The 20,181-nt window shown below is 38.3% G+C and overlaps 1 protein-coding gene across 3 annotated transcripts in view; it reads left to right on the plus strand.

The window, feature by feature from the left end:
• Positions 1-20,181, plus strand: part of CDH6 (cadherin 6) — a 124,731-nt gene that overhangs the window by 67,122 nt on the left and 37,428 nt on the right. For all 3 annotated transcript variants that reach the window (XM_032415144.1, XM_032415142.1, XM_032415143.1), the window contains one exon: positions 3,315-3,671. In XM_032415144.1, coding sequence (XP_032271035.1) covers positions 3,444-3,671 — 228 coding nt within the window. In that variant the 5' untranslated portion in view covers positions 3,315-3,443. The remainder of the gene's footprint in view (positions 1-3,314; positions 3,672-20,181) is intronic.

The raw sequence follows: 20,181 nt of genomic DNA on the forward strand, positions 1-20,181 counted from the left end.
AGTAAAGATGATTTTTAAAACCTTAACCTAACAAAAGGGAAAGGGAAAAAAACACAGATTCTATGAATGAGTCCATCCTCCAGTGAACTTTCCTTTTTGCCCACATTCTTCCTGCAGTCAGTGGGCATAAAGCTTCTGCCTTCTCTGTTTTTACACTATTACTGTGAAATCCTGAACTGAAGTCTACACAGAGGAAAACGACTAGCAAATGGCGTAATTCTGATTTTTAAAGTGCTTCTGTTTTTTAATTTTAAAAGAATTTGACTCACTCAGAAATGCTTCTAGAAAGATTAAAAAAAGTATTCAAGCGTAAGAGGGAAAACTACACTATCCTTTGCAGACTTTTGCAGTGTGCTATATATAGAAGGATTCTTCATATGCAATACATCGTAGTAACAATAACAGTAGTAATAACAACAGTTATAATAATAATAGCAGCTGATACTTATTAATACATTACTAAGGTGCCAGGCGCTATTGTAAGTGCTTTGCATGTAATGGCTTAATCCTTACAACACCCGATGAGGTACTTACTGTCATTATCCCCATTTACAGAGAAAGAAACTAAGGCACGGTGAGATTAAGCATTTTCCCAAATTCACAGCAACTAAGAGACAGAGCCTGGATTTAAACGCAGGCAGTCTGGCTCCAGCACTGATAATCTTCACCAGTATGCAACCCTGCCTATTGAGGCAACCCTGCCTAAATGAGAATTGCTAAGTTAGATATTCAACAGTTCAGAGTTCATTGGAGTTTTTAAACTATGAATTTCACACAGAAGTCAATCCCTCTAAAAAGCTAACACTAAATATGAGTGGATCGTAGTAATTTTAGTAATTTTGCATATTGACTTTTTATCAAGGACACACCCTGCCAAGTTGATAGAAAATGAGCTGGGTTATAGCAAATCTAGATGTTCTAGCATACTTAGAAACACTGCTTAAATTTGCATCACTTTAAAAGCCCATTATCAACTAAGCAAAAAAAAAAGAAAGAAAGAAAGGAAATACTTGGCATTTTGGTATCTGATATTAAAAAGAACTAATATTTAATATTCAAGTGGCAACAGCTTGTAGAGTTTCCACACAACATCCACAGGGATCGATTTTTCTTTAAAAATGGCCTTTAGGAGTCTGCCTTTTAAACAGGTGACACGTCCATTCTCTGAATCCCTCTTTCCTGCCGGCACCATGGGGCACACACTGAGTGTGGCAGGAGACATATAATTCTTCACTGCAGGATTTGTCTATGCAAATAATGGGAGAATATGAGAAATTAAGAAAAATGTAATTTCCACTGACTCAACCTCGATGTAATCTCTGCTACTAAAAATGAATAGATGTCTTTAGAGGGCTTTTCTCCATATGCTCCCTCAATCCCCCTTGTACACTATCCACGAGAAGAGAAGACTCGTCATGGCCTGATTGAGCATCAGTTATTCCACACCTGTAGCAAGGCCTCCTAATGACAAGTTACGGTTGCCTGGCGCTTTTCCAGCATGACTAATTGTCACAGTACTAATTTACTCACCTGTGGAATTTTCAACTTCCCCAGCCTGCTGTCAAGAAGATGCATAGTAATGAAATAAAGATTTAAAAATCCTGAACACTATGAAATATTTCACTGATATTCCAATAGAAAGCTTTCACTAAATCATGTGTTCGGTGGCTAATTACTCATTGCTGGGGTAAAAAAAAAATCAAAACACTGGTCATATATACATTTCCCTGCTAGAATAATAGGAGACAAGTGAACACATTTTTCTGACATAAAGAAAAAAAAAATTCTGATCAGATTACCTAAAACACGTTTCTTTTGTCTGCATGTATTTAGTGAACATACCAAAGTTAATTACTATTATGTTCTACATCACAAAGCACTTCATTTTTGTTAGTATTATTTAAGAAAACATTTTTCCCATTTCAAATGGTACAGTGAAGGAGTGATTTTTTAGATTTTTTTTTCAAGAAATGTGGAGAAGTTTAGGATGGAGATATAGATATGTATGACTCTAATTATGTGAAATAGTAAACCACATTGTAACATCTTTGCTAGACAATCTGGCCCAAGGAATTTTTTAATGCGAGGTTATGTTCTTAAAAATTAATATTTGGGATGCCTGGGTGGCTCAGTCAGTTAAGCGTCTGCCTTCAGCTCAGGTCATGATCCCAGGGTCCTGGGATCGAGTCCTGCATTGGGCTCCTTGCTTAGCAGGGAGTCTGCTTCTCCCTCTGCCCGCCGCTCCCCCTACTTGTGCTCTGTCTCTCTCTCTGACAAATAAATAAATAAAATCTTAAAAAAAAAAAGAAAATTAATACTTGTCCTGGAAAATTATTATACACAAGTATAAGAGCTGACTTTTCTGGAGATCCTATAGTCAAATGCATTCACTCTGATATTGAGATATATTTGATGCACCTGTGAAAATTATATAGAAATTGTTTGACCAATTTTTATACATATGCTTGCTTGCTTATGATACAAGTAAAATTTAGAGATGAAAGCCCAGGGTTTCCTACAGAAATTTAAATAAAATTGCTCATTTAATTCCTATATTCTGTTATATATAAATTCTGTAGGTTGTTCATTCACCCATCCTATAGTGTTACTGGGTCGTATGAGGGGAAAAAAGCTTCCCAGTCAAGTTTGAGAAACCCTTTATTAAATGTAGGCTTGCGTCACTTTACAAAATTTCACTTCAGAAACTTCAATATGCTAGCACGCATTCGGAAGAGAAGACAAAGTGTGGTCTTTTCCAACCGTGCTTGACCCAGACCCGTCTATCCCAACACATCTGTGAAGCCAAGAGTCTGAACAGGCTCTGCCTTGACTTAGGCTGATGCATCACAGGTACTCAGTACATTCTAGTGAAACATCAACATTATCCACTTTCAATCAAACTGAAATTGTGTGTGATATATCTTTGCCTCTGACTTGTTCATGAGGATAAATATGCAAATGGAATCCGAAACACAGACTTGTTCCTTCTAACCAGATCTCAGCCCACATACTTGAGAGGAAAAACGAGTAGTGAAATAATCCACCCTGGCATGTTGACCTACAGCAACGCAATGACTTAAAATAGGATTGTTAAGTGATAGAAAAGGAGAAAGGAAAACAGCAGCTTCCGACTCGGCACATGCCTTCCATTTAGCATATCTGAAAGAACGTTTTCCTCATTTCAAAATTGATAGCCAACTTATTTTTGTTGTTTTGCTATCCAAATTTCTGTCCTCTTTCTCCAGAGCTTATTTGCTCTAACACTGAATTTTAAACATCTCTAAAAATGTTTGATATGTTATTATTCTTTCCAGATATCCTCTGAGAGCCAAGCAAAGAACATTAAGGAAGAAAGGAGAAATGATGCTGGAAACAGTGCAGTGAAAAAAGCCACTTCAAGGAGCAGGGTACCCACTACCCAGAGACTGGACTGTGTTATCAGAATGAGAACTTACCGGTACTTCTTGTTACTCTTTTGGGTTGGTCAGCCCTACCCAACTTTCTCAACCCCGTTATCCAAGAGGACTAGTGGTTTCCCGGCAAAGAAAAGGGCCCTGGAGCTCTCTGGAAACAGCAAAAATGAGCTGAACCGTTCGAAAAGGAGCTGGATGTGGAATCAGTTCTTTCTCCTGGAGGAATATACGGGATCCGATTATCAGTACGTGGGCAAGGTAGGATTCCATTGGGCGCTTTGACGTTCTGGTTGTAAAGCCTGAAGAAATTACTTCTAATAAATAGACGGGGAGGATGTGAACTATTCCCCCAATACAGTAAGAATTGTTGCTTATCTGGTAAGACTTTTTTTTTTTTTCACTTGAGTAGTTTCGGGAAGAAGACCGTAGCAAGAAGCTGAGAAATGTCAGCGATGCAACAAAGAAAGAAATGCTTCCGTTGAAAAAGAAATGCCCACAACCATCCACATAGGATTATCATAAATCCTTTAATTTTTACTTTAGCTTGAAAAATGTGGTCCAGCTATTCTATAAACCAGGATGTATTAAAAATAGGAATAGAGCGATTAAGCTGTAAGGGAAGGAAGGTTCCTTTTTCTCATTCTGAAAGCAAACATTCTGAGCGTCAGTCCTTTGGCCGGGTTCAAATTAACTACTTCTTAACACGGCTCCCCGACCGTGTCATCCTTTCCGTGACCAAATGGAGCCCTTGGTCCTCAAAACCCACCACTGCCTCAGATTTGGTTGCGGCTGCTGTCGGGTTTGTCTTGTCTCAAATAATTGGCAAGAGCCAGGCATTTCAAAAGCTTGTGATTTAATTGTGGCAAGGTTCACAAGAGAGAAAAATGGTGATGTAGAGGTGCTATTTCCAAATATCATCTGACCATTTTATTGACTCTAGAAAGTTGAATGAGGAGGCACCACTTATGATAGCCCTTAGAGATTACTGGCTGAGTCAGGGAAACAGCTCAGTTATACTGTCATCGTGCATTTCACTGAAATTTTATCATCAGCTACATTCTTGTTGCAGAATATCTGCATACTGCAACAATGGGGGAAAAAATAGAGACACGGATTTGTACTTTGTAGGTTCTGTGTTTCATAATATGGTATTGATAAGAAAAGTAATTGTCACATACCCTTTATATAGGGAATGAACATAATAGAAAAGATAAAATGTCTTGGTTTATGATTACAGCTATGATTTTGAAATGACTATATCAGGATAGCATGCGAATAGCATAAATTTTGCAGATTCCAAGGGCTGCATGTTCACATTTCAATCTGTTATCAAATATCCCTAAATAAGAAGGTGCGAATATTCTCTTTAAGTATTTACCACTATAAATGAAGGAAAGCCATCCATGGCTTGGACTGAGGTAACCAGGCATTGTTCCAATGAATGAATTATTAATGTGGAATAAAGTAGGAGAGGAAGTATTCAGTGAAGGGGTGAACATCAACACAGATCCCCAAGGGGTTAGCCTTGTATTTGACGTGAAAATCACACGCTGTGTGACTGCTGAAGAAAGTCCACTTACTTGTACTTCACTCCATTTCCTTGTGAAATTTGATGAGCAAGCACTACATTAATAGAGTAATGGTTGTAAATAATAATAATCATCTTACAATCTTTAAAGCACTTTCTACAATACAAATAACATTATTGTCATAGAAGATTAAATTGTTTTAAATGCTTTGACTAAATAATTGATTCCCTTTTTTTTTCCTTTCTGCTTTTTCTTCAAAAGTTGTGGTGCCATTTTATATCAAAACTACCACCTGTTCTTAAAGAAAGGCTAGGATATATCAGGATGCTAGCAGCAGAAATGGATAACCGCATAGGAATCAGTTTTACCATGATAATTGTGAGAGGTAATATCGCCACGGGGTAAAGTTTCGAGCTGTGGACTCAAGCAGATCTGAGGCCGCATCGCTGCCCTGCCATTTGTGTGGCCCAAGGCAGGTTGTTAACTATCCCAGGCTTTAGTTTCTTCATCTAGAAAATTCAGGCAGCAATGCCTACCTCATGGAGTTAAAGTGAGACAAGAACCAGGGACTGGCACATAGTAGGTGCATAAAGATGTTCTTATTATTGGTGAGAAAATCCATTGTATATGCTCTATTAATAATAATCTATCTGTAATGCATTGAAGCGGAGTATTGATTTCTGTATCATTGCAAAAGTAAAATGAAGTAATTACAGGATCTCTCAGTGGGTGGAAAATGTAAAGGATGGTGACAAAATCCCTTCCCAATCAGAGCTTCAATTTAACCAGTTGGAGGTGGATATTTTATTGGCAACTAGACATATTTCCCTACCTCACCCCCACCTCCTTGAAGGTGTGACACGTAAGAGATTACCAGTTGGAAAAAAAAAAAAAAGGCAAGGGTAATCATTGAAGTTGTCGTGGACCCCGCATTGCTATGACAGATGTGTTTAAGAGATGTTCTTCCTCAATTAATAGGGCATTTCCCCAAATATATCTTTGGGGTTATGTTTTATCAACATGTGAAAGGATTTGAGTATAATATGTTTTTACCACAGTTAAAAATAGACCAAAAAAAATTTTAAGAAAAAAAAAAAGTTTGTTCCTGACGTGGCAAAAGGTTGGTCCACTTTTACATAGATCTGGAACAAAACATACACCTGATGTGGGGATCTGGATCCCCAAGGTTAAGAAACTTTTGGAAAAAAAAAGAGAAAAAATAAGATTAGACTATAGCAGAGGTTCCAAAACATTCTTGGTTCGCAGTGCTCTTATCTCAAGAATTGTTTTCACAGTGTGCTTAGGACCCAAGAAACAGATCCAAACACCTTAATAGCTATTTATGTTCTAACCAATAAGTAGTCCTTTGAAAAAAATACACAGCAATTAATAGAAAAAATAATATTTTAATTTTATTCTTAAATAACCACAGTTTCTTACTTACAGAATGTGGGCATCTGCTGGGCTCTGCGCAACTTCTAAGATTAGACACTGCCCCTCATTTCCTTTCCACGTTGATTTTGCACTGTACTCACTTATCACAAGTACTGTGGGAAATCCAGCTTAACAGACATGTGACATCATCGAAAGGAGTGTAGCACCACCTACTGTTGAAACTGTGAACTACCCTGAGCTAGTAATTCACAAGGAGTCTAACAGAGCCCAAGTGTTGCTGTATTTCCCTTGAAATGTAAAAATACTTCCTGGCACCAGGGTGGGTTCCCCAGGATGCTTCAGTATGTACTCTGGAAAGCACTGGACTGCAGCTAGGTCAGCACTTAAAGGTGTGCAAAGGCCAATAGAACCTTAAATCGTGCTATTAGCCTAATTAAATAACAATTACTTAGAGTCTGTCCTTGGGGCCTGAAACGAAAAAAGTTGATCTGTACTTGTAAGGGACAGAAGCATTAACAGAAGAAAAGTAATGTGAGCAAGTAGCACTTAAAGGGGAAGAAAGAAGTTTTTACAATATAAGCATCTGTTTCTATTTGTATTTGTGTTCATTGGTTTCCATGATTTGTGGTAAGTCTCTAGAGATGAGAGTGATGGCGGTGGAGTGAGGAAAATGTGAGAACGGGTGGGAGCAAAGGGCTGTCAGGAGTCGAAGGAGAAAAGAGGGAGGGTCACAAGTGCACCTGAGAAGTAGCGGAAGACAGACTCCTGAGGCTGGGCTAACAATGAAGTGAAGAGACAAGATCACACTTAAAACTTGGAACACAAGCCAAGGCGACGAGACCTCTCTCCTCTAGCCTTCTGAACGCTCCCCAGCATTTCACTGTGTCCTGCGGCAGTAAGATGAGCGCAGAAACGTGACACGGCGGGGCGAGGGAAGGGTGGAGGCATACGCTTACTGTGAATACGAGTGGGGAAGGCCGATTCTATTGAAATATTGACAATCCAGATTCTGATTTATGAGAAAATTCTCAACACCTCTACTCACCTAAAAATGGCGGCAACAGGTGCAGGTTAACAGAAGGAAGGCGTTGTCCTATATTGGGTAAGAGTTTGTGGGCTTAAGAAACAGATATACACACAGATACAGATAAGGAATCTGATTGTTTTTCTAAAATACCTGACCATCTGGGGCAACTTTTAGCTGATTTAGCGTAAGCAGCATCTGTGTCATCTGGGAGCTTGTTAGAAATGCAGAATCTTGGGCCCCACCTGAGGTCTATTGAATTATACTCTGCATTTCAACAAGATCCCCCAGTGAATTGTACGCATATTAACATCTGAAGACCACGGCTTTTAAAAATGCCTTGGCCCTGGTCTCACCTCCCCAGAGATTCTGCCTCAGTTGGTTTTTGATTGTTGATGATTCTAAGATGTGGTGGAATTTGAGAACCACAGCCTTGGCAGCATATAACTGGCAGTAATTATAACAGACCATGGCAAGTTCCATGATAAAATGGGTGTCCAGGAAGTACTGTTGGAAACATGAAGGAGAGGGGCCAGCTGAGCTTGGGGCTCAGCAGAGCTTCCTAGGGGAGGTGATAATGTTGGAAACATTCTTAAAGAAGCAGCAGGTGTGAGCTCACAGTGCAGAGGGAGAACTAGCAGGACTTCCCAGTTAATTAGATGCAGAAGCCTAAGGAGCGAAAGGCAGAAGTTCAAAGAGTCAGGGATTTCAAGATTGGACAGTCAGCAGAGTGAAAGCGTCACTAATGTTGGCACAGAAAACAGAAAGATACATGTGTTCTTGTCAAGGGGGAACAGGAAGAGTATTTGATTTCATACGAAATCCACCCAGGTTATCTTTGGCTTATGTAAACTTAATAGAAAAGTAAGGGGGAAGCACCGTCATCTCCCATTTGCAGAAAACCCCTACCAACTTTATATAATGTAGCAATTCCTTGAGGATGATTCATATATAGTCTAAGATTAAGTTCAATAAGAAAAGAAGAACATAAGTAGATATAGATTTTGAAGATGTGGGCACTCATTAATACAAAGATGAATATACTTAAAACCTCAGAACTTTTGCACAGTTCCAGGCAGAAGATTTGCACTTGATCATTAAACAGCCCATAGCAATGTTGAATTGCCTTGTGTCCTGCATTTTATCCTTTACAATGTTCTCTATGCTCTCCTTCCACACAATGTATATATAAGATGAGTCTCCATTAGAAGTCTTTGAGATACTTCTATTTTTAGTAGCATACCAGGAGATCTGTTTTTGTGAAATTTGATAAACTGTATATTTTCATAGATATTTTCTGATGTTACCTTTTTGGAAGTTGATGATGGTTTTCTCTTGTGGAGCTTTCCCAAAAAACCCAGATATGCTGTGCTTTTTTAAACATCATGAAAATTTGGGTTCTGTTTGGGGCTCTAACGTACAGGCCTTCCTAACATGCCTTTCTCTTGAGTCTTTAAAATTAATGTCTACCCAATTCAACAAAGCCACTCGTCTCAGGATAATTAGCCAGTAATGCTTTAACGGCCCATAAAAATGAAAGTCGTCAGGCACACACTCCTCTAAAATTAGGAATGAACAATTATTTGTTCCTATAATCACATGATCCGAATTCAGTACACATGAAGCAATATTATATTCATTCTGAAAGACAATTTAAAAGATGCTATCATTAAAATATTGCTTTCTTGCGTTCCAATTTTTTTTTTTTTTTTTTTTCTGAAAAGAGCATAAGTTTAAGAGTAGAAACCTCCTGGCGCTAATTTGAAGGGTGATTCAGAGCCTCATTTAGCCACGGTCACTTTAGACAAGCAGCAACATATTAAAACATCGTCACAGCTACAATGTCCTGAGCCCTACTCCCTTCCAAACACTCTGCTCAGTGCTTCAGGTATCTTATCTCAATGCTGTGAGATATGACTTATAGCCCCATTTTACAGATGAGTAAACCAAGGCTCAGAGCACTCAAGTATTTCATCCCAAGGGCACAGCCTGCTAGACTTGGCAGCCAGCTTCTGTCTGACCTCGCAACTGCTCAGTTATATTCCTTCCCCGGTATATCCACTCCTTCACAGAGCCATTGCAAGGCACAAATGAAAAAACTTTCCCAGAACATGCTCTGGCATTCAGAGATTGCATGTGGCTCAATGCCACAAATATCTGCTGGTGTGAAACCCAAGGGTAGATAGAAAAAAAAAAATGTTTAGACTAGTGTTAAAGAGCTACTCAAATATGTTTGCATTATTATTATGCACGTTCCTTTTACTTTTTCTGGAATACATCAGTGATATTCAAACTAGTTACATGTGCGCATTTTAAAATTAGATATGCAATTAGCAGTCTTTTTGGTCATCGTGATGAAAATGTGTCTTTTCTTTTTATTTCCCTTGATAACCTCTAAACTTCTATTCTGGTTCAGTGACCTGCAATAATCTTTTCTCCCTGAGTCAGGACAAGTGCCTTGGGCACATCTTTCTTCTTCATCATTTAAATTTAATGCTCAGCCATTTAACATTTTTATATCTCAATTGGTTAGTGTATGTAAGAGACCACGCACTGGCTGGTTGAATGTACTCTTAAAAAATGTTTCAAAAAGTAACTTCCCGACTGCCAATATTGGCAGTAATGCTCATTGTGTTTCCACCATCCCCAACCGATTTCCCTTTCTTAATGACAAAGGCTTCAATTTGCTAATTGATGCTAAGATGTCCTGTGCGGACAGCAGTTCCCTGAGTGTTAAACGTTCCCTCTCTGCACAGTTGCTCATGTGAAGAGCAGAACGGTTAGAATGTCTGACCTTAGTCATAAACCCAAAGGCAGCTGTTCGATTGCCTGGTCACACCAGCAGATAAAATATAGAAAGGCAAAAAAGGACCCAATCCCAAATCCTCCAACTTCCATGTCATTATGTCTGGAATCCTATATCCTCCTGCTTGTAATTCAATTTGTTGAACAAAATGGAGGGATCAAGGTTAATAAAAGAAAGTTAAGGATTCAGATCTTTTTTGTTCCCACTGAGCTATATTACCTCCATACTCCACAAACTGAACAGTTCTAGAGGTTGTTGGAAAGTTATAGACACTCCACAGGCTCATTATAACAAATCCCCTCCCATCTATACTATAGACATTGCAATTACCTTAACTTTACTGATTACCTTAACTTGTTTGTACTATTATTAAACAATACAAATACTTGGTTTGCACCAGAATTTTTTGGTTTTTGTCGTATTATGGGTCCACCATAGGAGATGGCAATATAAATATGCAAAATGCCAACATCCTAGTTGACATTTCTTTTCAAATCAAAATCCTTAATTATCATTCCAACTAAACTTTATTCCAAAAATCAGATAAATATCCCTGACTTAATGGTAATCAACGGTGAAAAGATACTTAAACCACTGATTTTTTTTCATCTTTACTGATATGAATGACATTAATTTAAATATGAGAAGCCAAGAATATATTTGACCAGAATTATAAGTTTAACTTTTAGAAGGCCTTATATCTCCTGTCAAAATGAAAAGATGTCTTTCTTATGCTCCACCCTCTTTTATCAAAAATAAACAAGTTTCTTTGATAACCTTCATCAAATTTAGACATTGTGTTTAGATGTAAATGTGTCATTGGAATCTCAAGAAGGCGTATTTTGTTGTGTAGGTGTAGGCTGCTAGTAGCAAATTCCCCCTTCCTATAAGCTTTTATGTTGTCAATTATTAAAATGACCATGTAATATAATCCTCATGAGCATGCTAAATACATCAACATTCTTTGCAAACCTACCTTTCCATTTGGAGTTAAAGAAGAGGTTGAAAGAAAGTACAGAACTCCCGTCAGACAAAGAGATTTTTTTTCTTATTGCTATTTTGATAAATAAGTAGAAGGAATAGATATTCTCAAAGGTCAACACGAGGAATCAAATTTGAAATTACGTGATCTGGAATAAAAAAGAAAAGCAGCATGCCCAAATATTTCACCAGGAAAATAGTTACGGTTTCTTCCAGTTTTCTGTCCATGGAGAATACATACACATAAGAAAAGAGGGGCATTTTAAAAGATTAAAATGTATAGATGTGTGAAATATATGAATAAATATTTGAGGTGAATTGGTATGTTCCAGAAGACCTGAGGGGAGTAATAGGAGCATAACAAAAAGCTTGAAATATCACTCTGGATGTGGGATTTAGTGGTGACTAGAGGACACTGAGATTGGAGTTAAGAAGGCAATTGAAGAAGTTATCTCAGCTAAGAAATTTTCGAATAGATCTGTAGAAAAAATGCTTTTCGTTCATTCGACAATCCAAGGAGACTGCCTGTGTCCGCACCCCAGCTACACTCTGACCACCACCTGGGTAACATTGGGCAAGTTATTTAACCTCCCTGCCCCCCATTTCTTCCACTGTTACATGAGGGAGTAAGGAAGTTACTGAGGTGAGGTTTTAATAAATTAATACACAGAAAGGGCTTAGAACAGGGTCTGGCATATCATGCTCACGAAGGGAAGACCAGCTAAGAAGGGAAGGCACCCTGCAATCAAGTGTGCCCTCAAAGAACAGGAACAGTGAAGAGAAGGAAGAACCAAAGGTGCCCAGGGGATTATTCCCCTAATGTTCAGTCTCCTTCCATGAAGTCAAGTATGGTGGGCCAGAAGACAGTGCCAAGCAGCTAAGGCGGCTGCAGATGTGACTCATAAGGCAATTCAGAGAACTACGCATATGTAAAAATATGAAGTCTTCCTTATTATCCCAACCAAACTAAAAATGAAATGTGCACTACACTTGACGTTGTTTGATGATCCTGGTAACTTCTGTAGATCCTCCCATTAAGGCTATTTATTATCTCATTTTAAAAACATCATCACTTTACACAATTTGGAGTTAATATTATTTAAACGGCCATGAAATGTTAAGAGTCTAATTAGGTCTCATTATTTTTTTCAGTACAAACTTGGATGCATCCAACAATGCAAAAAATGACGATTGCACTTAGGGTATACTCATGTTTTAAGTTGGAATAATCATAATTAAGTTCTTAGGTTGGAATTAATATCGTAATCTCCTTATATTATTGAACCAAAGTTTTACTGAGGGAAAAATCATTCTTGACTTAATTTCTTACCCTGAATGTTTCACCTTTTTAAGAGTGAAATAATTAATTCTTTGTTTAAAGTTCAACTTTGACCTTCCATATATTTAGTAGTGTTTTATATTGGGTCCCAGGGCTCCTTTTTCAATTAGTACTTTAGATATTGAATTTGAATCTTCACATACTTATATCTTTGTAAACTCTGCAGGACCCTAGACTACATGTTTTATTCATCTTTGTAGTCTTAAAAGTGCTTGGCACAGATTTGGACCTTGGAAACAGCCAAATATTACTTGAATTAAGCTGCAATTACTGAAGAGTTAAAACCTGCCATGTAATCTAGAAGTGTTTCCCAGTTTATTGGTGTGCATGGTTTGATATGGATATCACTGATAGTGTTTCGTGTCATTGGGTTGACAAGTGAAAATCTAAAGTCTTTAAAATTCAAGGATATATTAGGTAGTAAACATATAAACCAAATTTATTATGTCTTTCCATGGAAGCTACCTCTGGAAATTTCACATCAAAATGACACAAATACTTTATGATACAATAGGAAAAAGCTCAAGCTACCTTAGTGCAAACCAGAGGAACTGAAGACAGCACAGCTGCATGTGCGTAAACAAGGAAGATAAAAAGAGAATACACAGCAAATAATATCATATCATAAAAGTTCGTTCCTTTAAGACTTTTACAAACGAAAACCAGGCAACATTTAGGGTCCCTTTAAGGAAGTTTGAAGCAAAATGGGAAAAAGTGAGAGTTGGCCAACAGAAAGCACATTTTTCTTAAAATTCCTAAGAAGCTATAATGTGTAGACAATTCAAGTGTGTGGTAAAAAAGAAATCATTTAAGACCTGAAAACGCTGATTTGCAATAATTCACACACAAAAAATCAACTATGGAGAAAAATGTGATAATACAGGGAGAGAAAAATTCTATATAATGACTAATTCTTTTCTTTACCAACTATATATTCTCCCAATCAACATATTTTGAGTTTTCAGAGGAAAAATAATCATTTCTGGAAAATAATCTCATCTTAACTCTTTCTACCATTTATATACCAGTACAATTTAGAAGAGAAACAGGAAAGAGAAGATGGCCAAAAAATCCTGCTTTAACATACAATCATGCAAAATTTTAGCATGCTTTATTGTTTTCTTTCCACAAATTGTAAAGCATAGGACTCTGGCTCATTTCCTTACTTAATCTATAGCCTAGAGCTTCTTCCCCCCCGCCCCTGACCCCCCACCCCCCACCCCCAATGAAGGTAAATACCCCCTGGAAAGCAAACTTCCCCTTTAGAAATCAAGCAAAGCAGAATGGACTATAAAAAATTACCGCTTATTCTACTGTATCTTCTTTCTCTACTTTTATTGAGAAATAATTGACATACATCACTGTGTAAGTTTAAGGTGCAAGGCATAATGGTTTGATTTACATATACTGTGAAATGATTATTGCTACATTAGGTTCGGCTAGCATCCATCTTCTCATATAGATACAATAAAAAGAAAGAAAAAATTCTCTTTGTAATGAGACGATTTATATCTTGAGTGTTCTATCCATCTTCCCAACTATAGGTATTATGTAAAAAGAGTAAAAAGGGAGGGGCTATTTACCTTGTGCAAAAGCTCTGATCTTGGTGGATCACTGATTCACCTCCCTCTTAAAGGAAAATGCTTTTAAAACCAAATCAAGAAAATTAAGTGACTTGGTCAAACTTGAGTGGCAGTATTTTATTCCATTTTATCTCCCTTTCAACAGTCTAGACATCACTTACTAGAGTTTTAAAATGATAATGTCGTAGTTGGGAACTTTACTACAATGGCAAACCATCAGGTAATTTCTAAGGAAAGGGAGGGTGTAGGATGGGGAGAGAGGGAATAGAAAACACAACACAAAAGAAATCACTCCCTGGCAGGCAAAGAGTATTCCAGAAAATTTGTAATGAGATAAAAAGCAATGATAATGTTTTCTTACACTTTTATCAGGTGCTACGATTTATGAAGCACTCTTGCATACAAGCGTTCCTTGAATGACCACACAAGCACACTTCCAGTTGAGCAGGATTAAATCTTTTGGGTGTGAGAAAACGGCCCCAGAGGCGGTAAAAGACCAGTGTCACTGCCAGCAGAGTGCTCCAGCTTTTTTGATGTGTTTGAGTTTAATACTCTTGCCTTACACCACATTATTAAGCTATTAGAGTAGCAGAAAGTATTTTAGACATGGTGGGCAGATGAAACAATAGCATAAATGCTTAGGAGTTGGAGCTCTATGAGAAGAATCCTCAAATTCATGGCACTAACTCACTATGAGAACACTTTCCCCAGCCTGGCCATCCAGATCATACACATTTCTCTTCACTGAGATTGTTTCAGTGGGAAGGAAGGAAGGAAGGAAGGAAGGAAGGAAGGAAGGAAGGAAGGAAGGAAGGAAGGAAGGAAGGAAGGGAGGGAGAAAGAAAAGAAAAAGGAACTATTCAAATCATAAACTTATAAACTGGTTCCCAAGCAAGAAAAACTAATAAATGAATGAGCTCATAATTTTCTCTCCTAGGATCATTCACCAGAACTTTTTGAGTAGGTTACAGAATTCCCTTTAGTCATCATTTATTGAGTACATACAGGATGCTTGAGATTTAAGAATTTGAACAAGAAATAGTCCCTCTCTCAAGCAAACTACTTGTTTTATAAAGATATAACTTTAACTTTTTAGATCCTAAGAGTCAATATAAGAATATTATATCCAATATATTTTTTACTTCTGAAGAAAAACCCATTTTGGGAAAAGTCCATTAGCTAGTGAGAAACATTTTTTAAAAAATTTCTGCCGTTTGAGTCATCATGTCTCAAATGTCTGCATTTATCTGTTCATATTTTCTGCCAAAGTGTATGTGTCAGAGTGAGAGGGGAAATAAGGGGGGGGGGGGCACAGGGAGCATGTGTGTAGGTGTGTGTGGGCACGTGTCCTTAGATTTGGCAATTACTAAAGAGATGACACGATAAGGCAAAAAGGTAAGATTGTTACCGGTGAGTTACAGTGCCTTACTAAATCAACTTTGAACTGGGTATCTGGTTCTCAGCTTGATTTACCACAGGCTTTTTGAAAATGAAAATGTTAGAGTAAGCAGAAGCTGAGACTAATGTCGTAGTCTGCCAAAGACCTTGGACTTCCAGAGTCAAGCTAAAGGCAGTAAACAATGCCTTTTTGGGGAAATAACTTCATGCAGTGAATAAACCAACAGGCAATTGTTTAATTGATAAATCCCAAATGAACAATAACATCTATTACACTTTGTATCATTTGTGCCAAAAGAATTTACAAATAACTTAGCCTGGGGTCTAATATAATAAATACAATGAATCCAGAAACATTTGTAATCATCCTGGGGAGTGCTGGTTGGCAATGTGCTCTGGTGTGAATGAGCATAGCTTTGGAGTCAGGCAGATCTTGGTATCCTTCCTGGCCACGCCCTGAACTTTGGGTAAGTTACCTAACCTCCCTGACCTCAGTTTCTCCAGGAAAAAAAAAAAAAAAATGGAGAAAATAAAGATTAGCTCCTGGAGTCATGAGAATTAACTGATGTAACACACAACACTTTCTTGCAGTACGTGACACATAGTAAGTGCTCCTCAAAGGTGAGTGTTCTCTACTCTTCCCTGGGATTCTTGAAGGACCACATTCAGTTTCAGTCCACCTTGAATTCCAAAGATAAGGAACTACCACCTTAGTTTCCTACGGCTGTTGAAACAAATTACTGTGCACTTAATGGCTTAAAACAGTACAAACTTATCTTACAATTCTGGAGTTCAGAAGTCTGAAATGGGTTTCACTGGGCTAAAATCAAGGCGTCTGCAAGATGCCCTTCTGGGGGCTCTAGGAAAGGATCCGTTTCCTTGACTTTTTGGGCTTCTAGAGGCTGCCTATGTTCCTTGGTTCATAGGCTCCTCCTCCATCTTCAAAGTCAGCAGCCTACCATTTTCAAATCTTTGTCTCTGTCTCTGTCTCTGTCTCTGTCTCTCTCTCTCTCACACACACACACACACACATACACACACACACATACACACACACACACTCTGACCTCTACTCCATCATCACATTTCCATGTGACTCCAACTCTCCCCCTACCTCTTTCCCTTATAAGGACCCTGGTGATTACATTAGGCTCATCTGGTTAATCTAGGGTCATCTCCCTGTCTAAAAACCTTTACCTTCATCACATCTGTAAAATCCTTTTTGCCAGGGAAGGTAACTTACTCACTAGTTCCAGAAATTAGGACATAGATATCTTTGGGAGAGCTATTATTCTGCCTACCACAACTATTATAGCAGTGAAGTTTTGTTCATTTTATAGTTACTCTGGTACTTTTGACATTAAATTCAAGGTATTGAGTGTAAAAGATAAATGTCAAGGGAATTAATAAATTTCTCCTGAGTTTAGATTTAAAATTCTTTTGCTTTTAGCACTTTGTCAGAAATTCTCCTCCACATAACCCAAGGTCTGTTTCAATGGTTATTAAATCTAACAAAAGAGAAAAGATTGAATTGAGTGGGGTCATGGGGCATCTCTGCAAATGCAGAATCTGTATGGTATTATTTGAATATATTTTAAAAGTTACAAGGTACACAAATGAGAAAAAAAATGGAAGGATAGAAAGATGATAGACGACAGATAGATGGATAGATAGACTGGTTCTCAATGGAAGCAATTTGTCCCCCAGTGGACATTTGACAACATCTGGAGACATTTTTGATTGTCATAACTTGAAAAGTCCTATAGGTATCTAATGGGTGGGGGCCAGGAATGCTGCTAAACATCTTATAATGCATAGGATAGGTCCCACTACAAAGAGTTAGCCCAAAATGACAATAGTGCAGAGGTTGAAAATCCTGAATTAGATAGATCTTTGTAATTCAGCACTTAAAAAATTGTTTGGGAGGTGCCTGGGTGGCTCAGGTGGTTAAGCATCTGACTGTTGATTTCAGCTCAGGTCATGATCTCAGGGTCATAAGATCAAGCCTTGAGGTGGGCTCCTTACTCAGTGGGGAGTCTGCTTCTCTCGCTCTCTCCCTCTCACTCTGTCCCTCCCCACCAAAATAAATTAATTAACTAAAATATTGTTTGGTACAAAGTAATCCTTAAATGAATGTTCATATACCTGAATGTAAACATTCAGAGATAATGTTTGTGTTATGGTTAACCGAATACACTGTGGTATCAGATCATCTGGACTCAAATTCTGCTACTGTTGGTTGTATAATGCTAAGAAATTACTTAACTCTTACCTTGCCTCAGTTTCCTCATCAGTTAAAAGGAAATATGAAGAGTGTCATGATGAGTAACAATTTATATAATCTATGTAATGAGTTCAGCACATTTCCTGGCCCATAGAACAGGCTTAATAGATGGCTGCTATTATTTTTTTCCCAAATCCCAGCCAGACTGGTTGTCAAATTGATGAATCATATAAGAGAATGCTTTAAAGATAAAGTATTTCTTGGGGCGCCTGGGTGGCTCAGTCGTTAAGCGTCTGCCTTCGGCTCAGGTCATGATCCCAGGGTCCTGGGATCGAGCCCCGCATCGGGCTCCCTGCTTGGTGGGAAGCCTGCTTCTCCCTCTCCCACTCCCCCTGCTTGTGTTCCTGCTCTCCCTATCTCTCTCTCTCTCTCTGTCAAATAAATAAATAAAATCTTAAAAAAAAAAAAGATAAAGTATTTCCACTGTTACAAAAATCGGTCAAATTATTTATATTGTATAGAATATAATTTTTTAGGTCGTTATACAGGACAACATAGTATACTTGAAAAAGAACATGGGATATGGAAGCAGCTTGATCCTAAGTTTGTTAGAGAAAAAGAGATTTTCTAGATTCTTTTTGAGCCCACTTAATGTTATTAAGAGATGGGCCTAACCAACTAGAACAGAACTTATGAATTCCATTTATAAATACAGTCACCAAAAATTATTGGTGCCAGGCTCTGGGCTGCAGGTCATGCTTCCACTCCCATTGTCTTCTTGATTTTATAGTAAGAATTGGCTCTTCCTCTCACTGAAACCTATTTGGTGGGGTATTCCTAAAACCAAGGGAGGGATTTCATAGTCCTGGCTATTAAACACGGAAGCACACAGTTCTATGTGTATCTGAAGTCCTTTCTACAGCCTTGACGTTACGCATCTGAAGTCCCGGGGGGACAGTGGCAAGTTCGTGGGTTAAAGGTGAAAGCACACTGGTTTTTGTCCATTTCCTTTTGAGGCAATCATGTGGTGAAGCGGAAGCCCCTTTTAGCTCCCAGAACACTTCCCGGGCTTCTCCAGGGCAAGAAAAGGATGGATGATATCATAGATGGTATCTATCAAAGACAAAGCAACCCTGTAGCCAGGACCACAGGAGCCAAGGGCAATGGAAGAGTCAGAGTCAGACATCAGAGGGTTTTTCTGATGACAATGAGGCAGGCAGGATGGAGCTACCCAGCTTTGATCTTGGAGAACCGAGTCATGTTTCCACCTGCTAAAAAGCACAGATGCCACTGAGGAAAGTAATGGATGAGAGATATGGTCTAAAAACCAGTGGGCCAGAGGGCAATACAAGGACTGCCCTTGGCTCCAAAAGCCCCCAAATTTCCCTCTGACACAGGACATGTGAGTCTCTTTTCTTTATACACCCAGATGGTATCTTGGACTGGATCGGGGCAAAGGGAGAAAGCAGAAGCCAGAAAGACTAAGATTTATCTAAAAGAGTTATCTAAAGAGACTCTATTATTGAATCAGGTAGACATTATTGGATTGCACTAAATTATTGACTCGATGTGCAACCTAATATTGAGTTCCAAATACTCAATGGGATTAGAGCTTAAGGGATAAACTATTAAAAAAATAAGGAAGCTGCATCTTCCCTTGCACATCTGATTGCAGTGTGCGCAAATATGTGGCCAGCAACTCAAGGGAAGGCGTGTTTCTATTTTAGCTGACTTTATTGCTTTTATTACCCCAGGCACATTCTCAAAGCCTCCTCTGATTTCCTCCCACACTGAGCCTGGAAACCTTGCCACATGCTCATGCTGGATGCTCAGTCATTTTTCTCCTATCAGTAATGTTACCTTCTCCAAGAAGTCTTCATAAACCCTCAAAGGGCTGACATGTTCCCTGACTCCCCTTGTCCAATTTACAAGTGCCTTCTATGCCATTCTCCAGCTTTTTACTTACCTTATTATTCCTAATACTTAATAAGAGTGCTCAAGTGTCTAATATCTGCTTTTATTCTGAGTCAGTACTTCCAAGCCTAAACTGCAAGTTTGCAGAAGGCGAGTGTGATGCTTTTTTATTCACCGTCTCATGCAGCTCTGCAGGCCCATACATGTTTTTAAATGGTCTTGGTTCATAAAGTTAAATTAGTTTTATTATGGAACAATGTTTCTGTGAAATGGAGCATTTTCAATTTGTTATCCTTAGTTTCTGCAATAGGAGGATATATGAAATATAGCACAATAAATCTTGAAGCTTCTTCACCCTTAACAGGTGACTTCTGCCCCAAGACTCAGTGGACTTATAATGGTTAGTGTACTTGCTATACTTATAACTTGTCTACTCTCTTCAACAAAGCAAATACAAGTTGGCTTTATTATTTTATTAAGATTTCATTAGTTATTAAAGAAGTATTTTTAGATCTGAGGCAATAACTTGGATTCCTCCCTCAGATTGCTCAGATTAGATCATGTGCCTAGTGTTT

The sequence above is a fragment of the Phoca vitulina genome, unplaced genomic scaffold (assembly GCF_004348235.1).
Source record: "Phoca vitulina isolate PV1807 unplaced genomic scaffold, GSC_HSeal_1.0 scaffold17, whole genome shotgun sequence".
In the NCBI taxonomy this organism is placed as follows: Eukaryota; Metazoa; Chordata; class Mammalia; order Carnivora; family Phocidae; genus Phoca; species Phoca vitulina.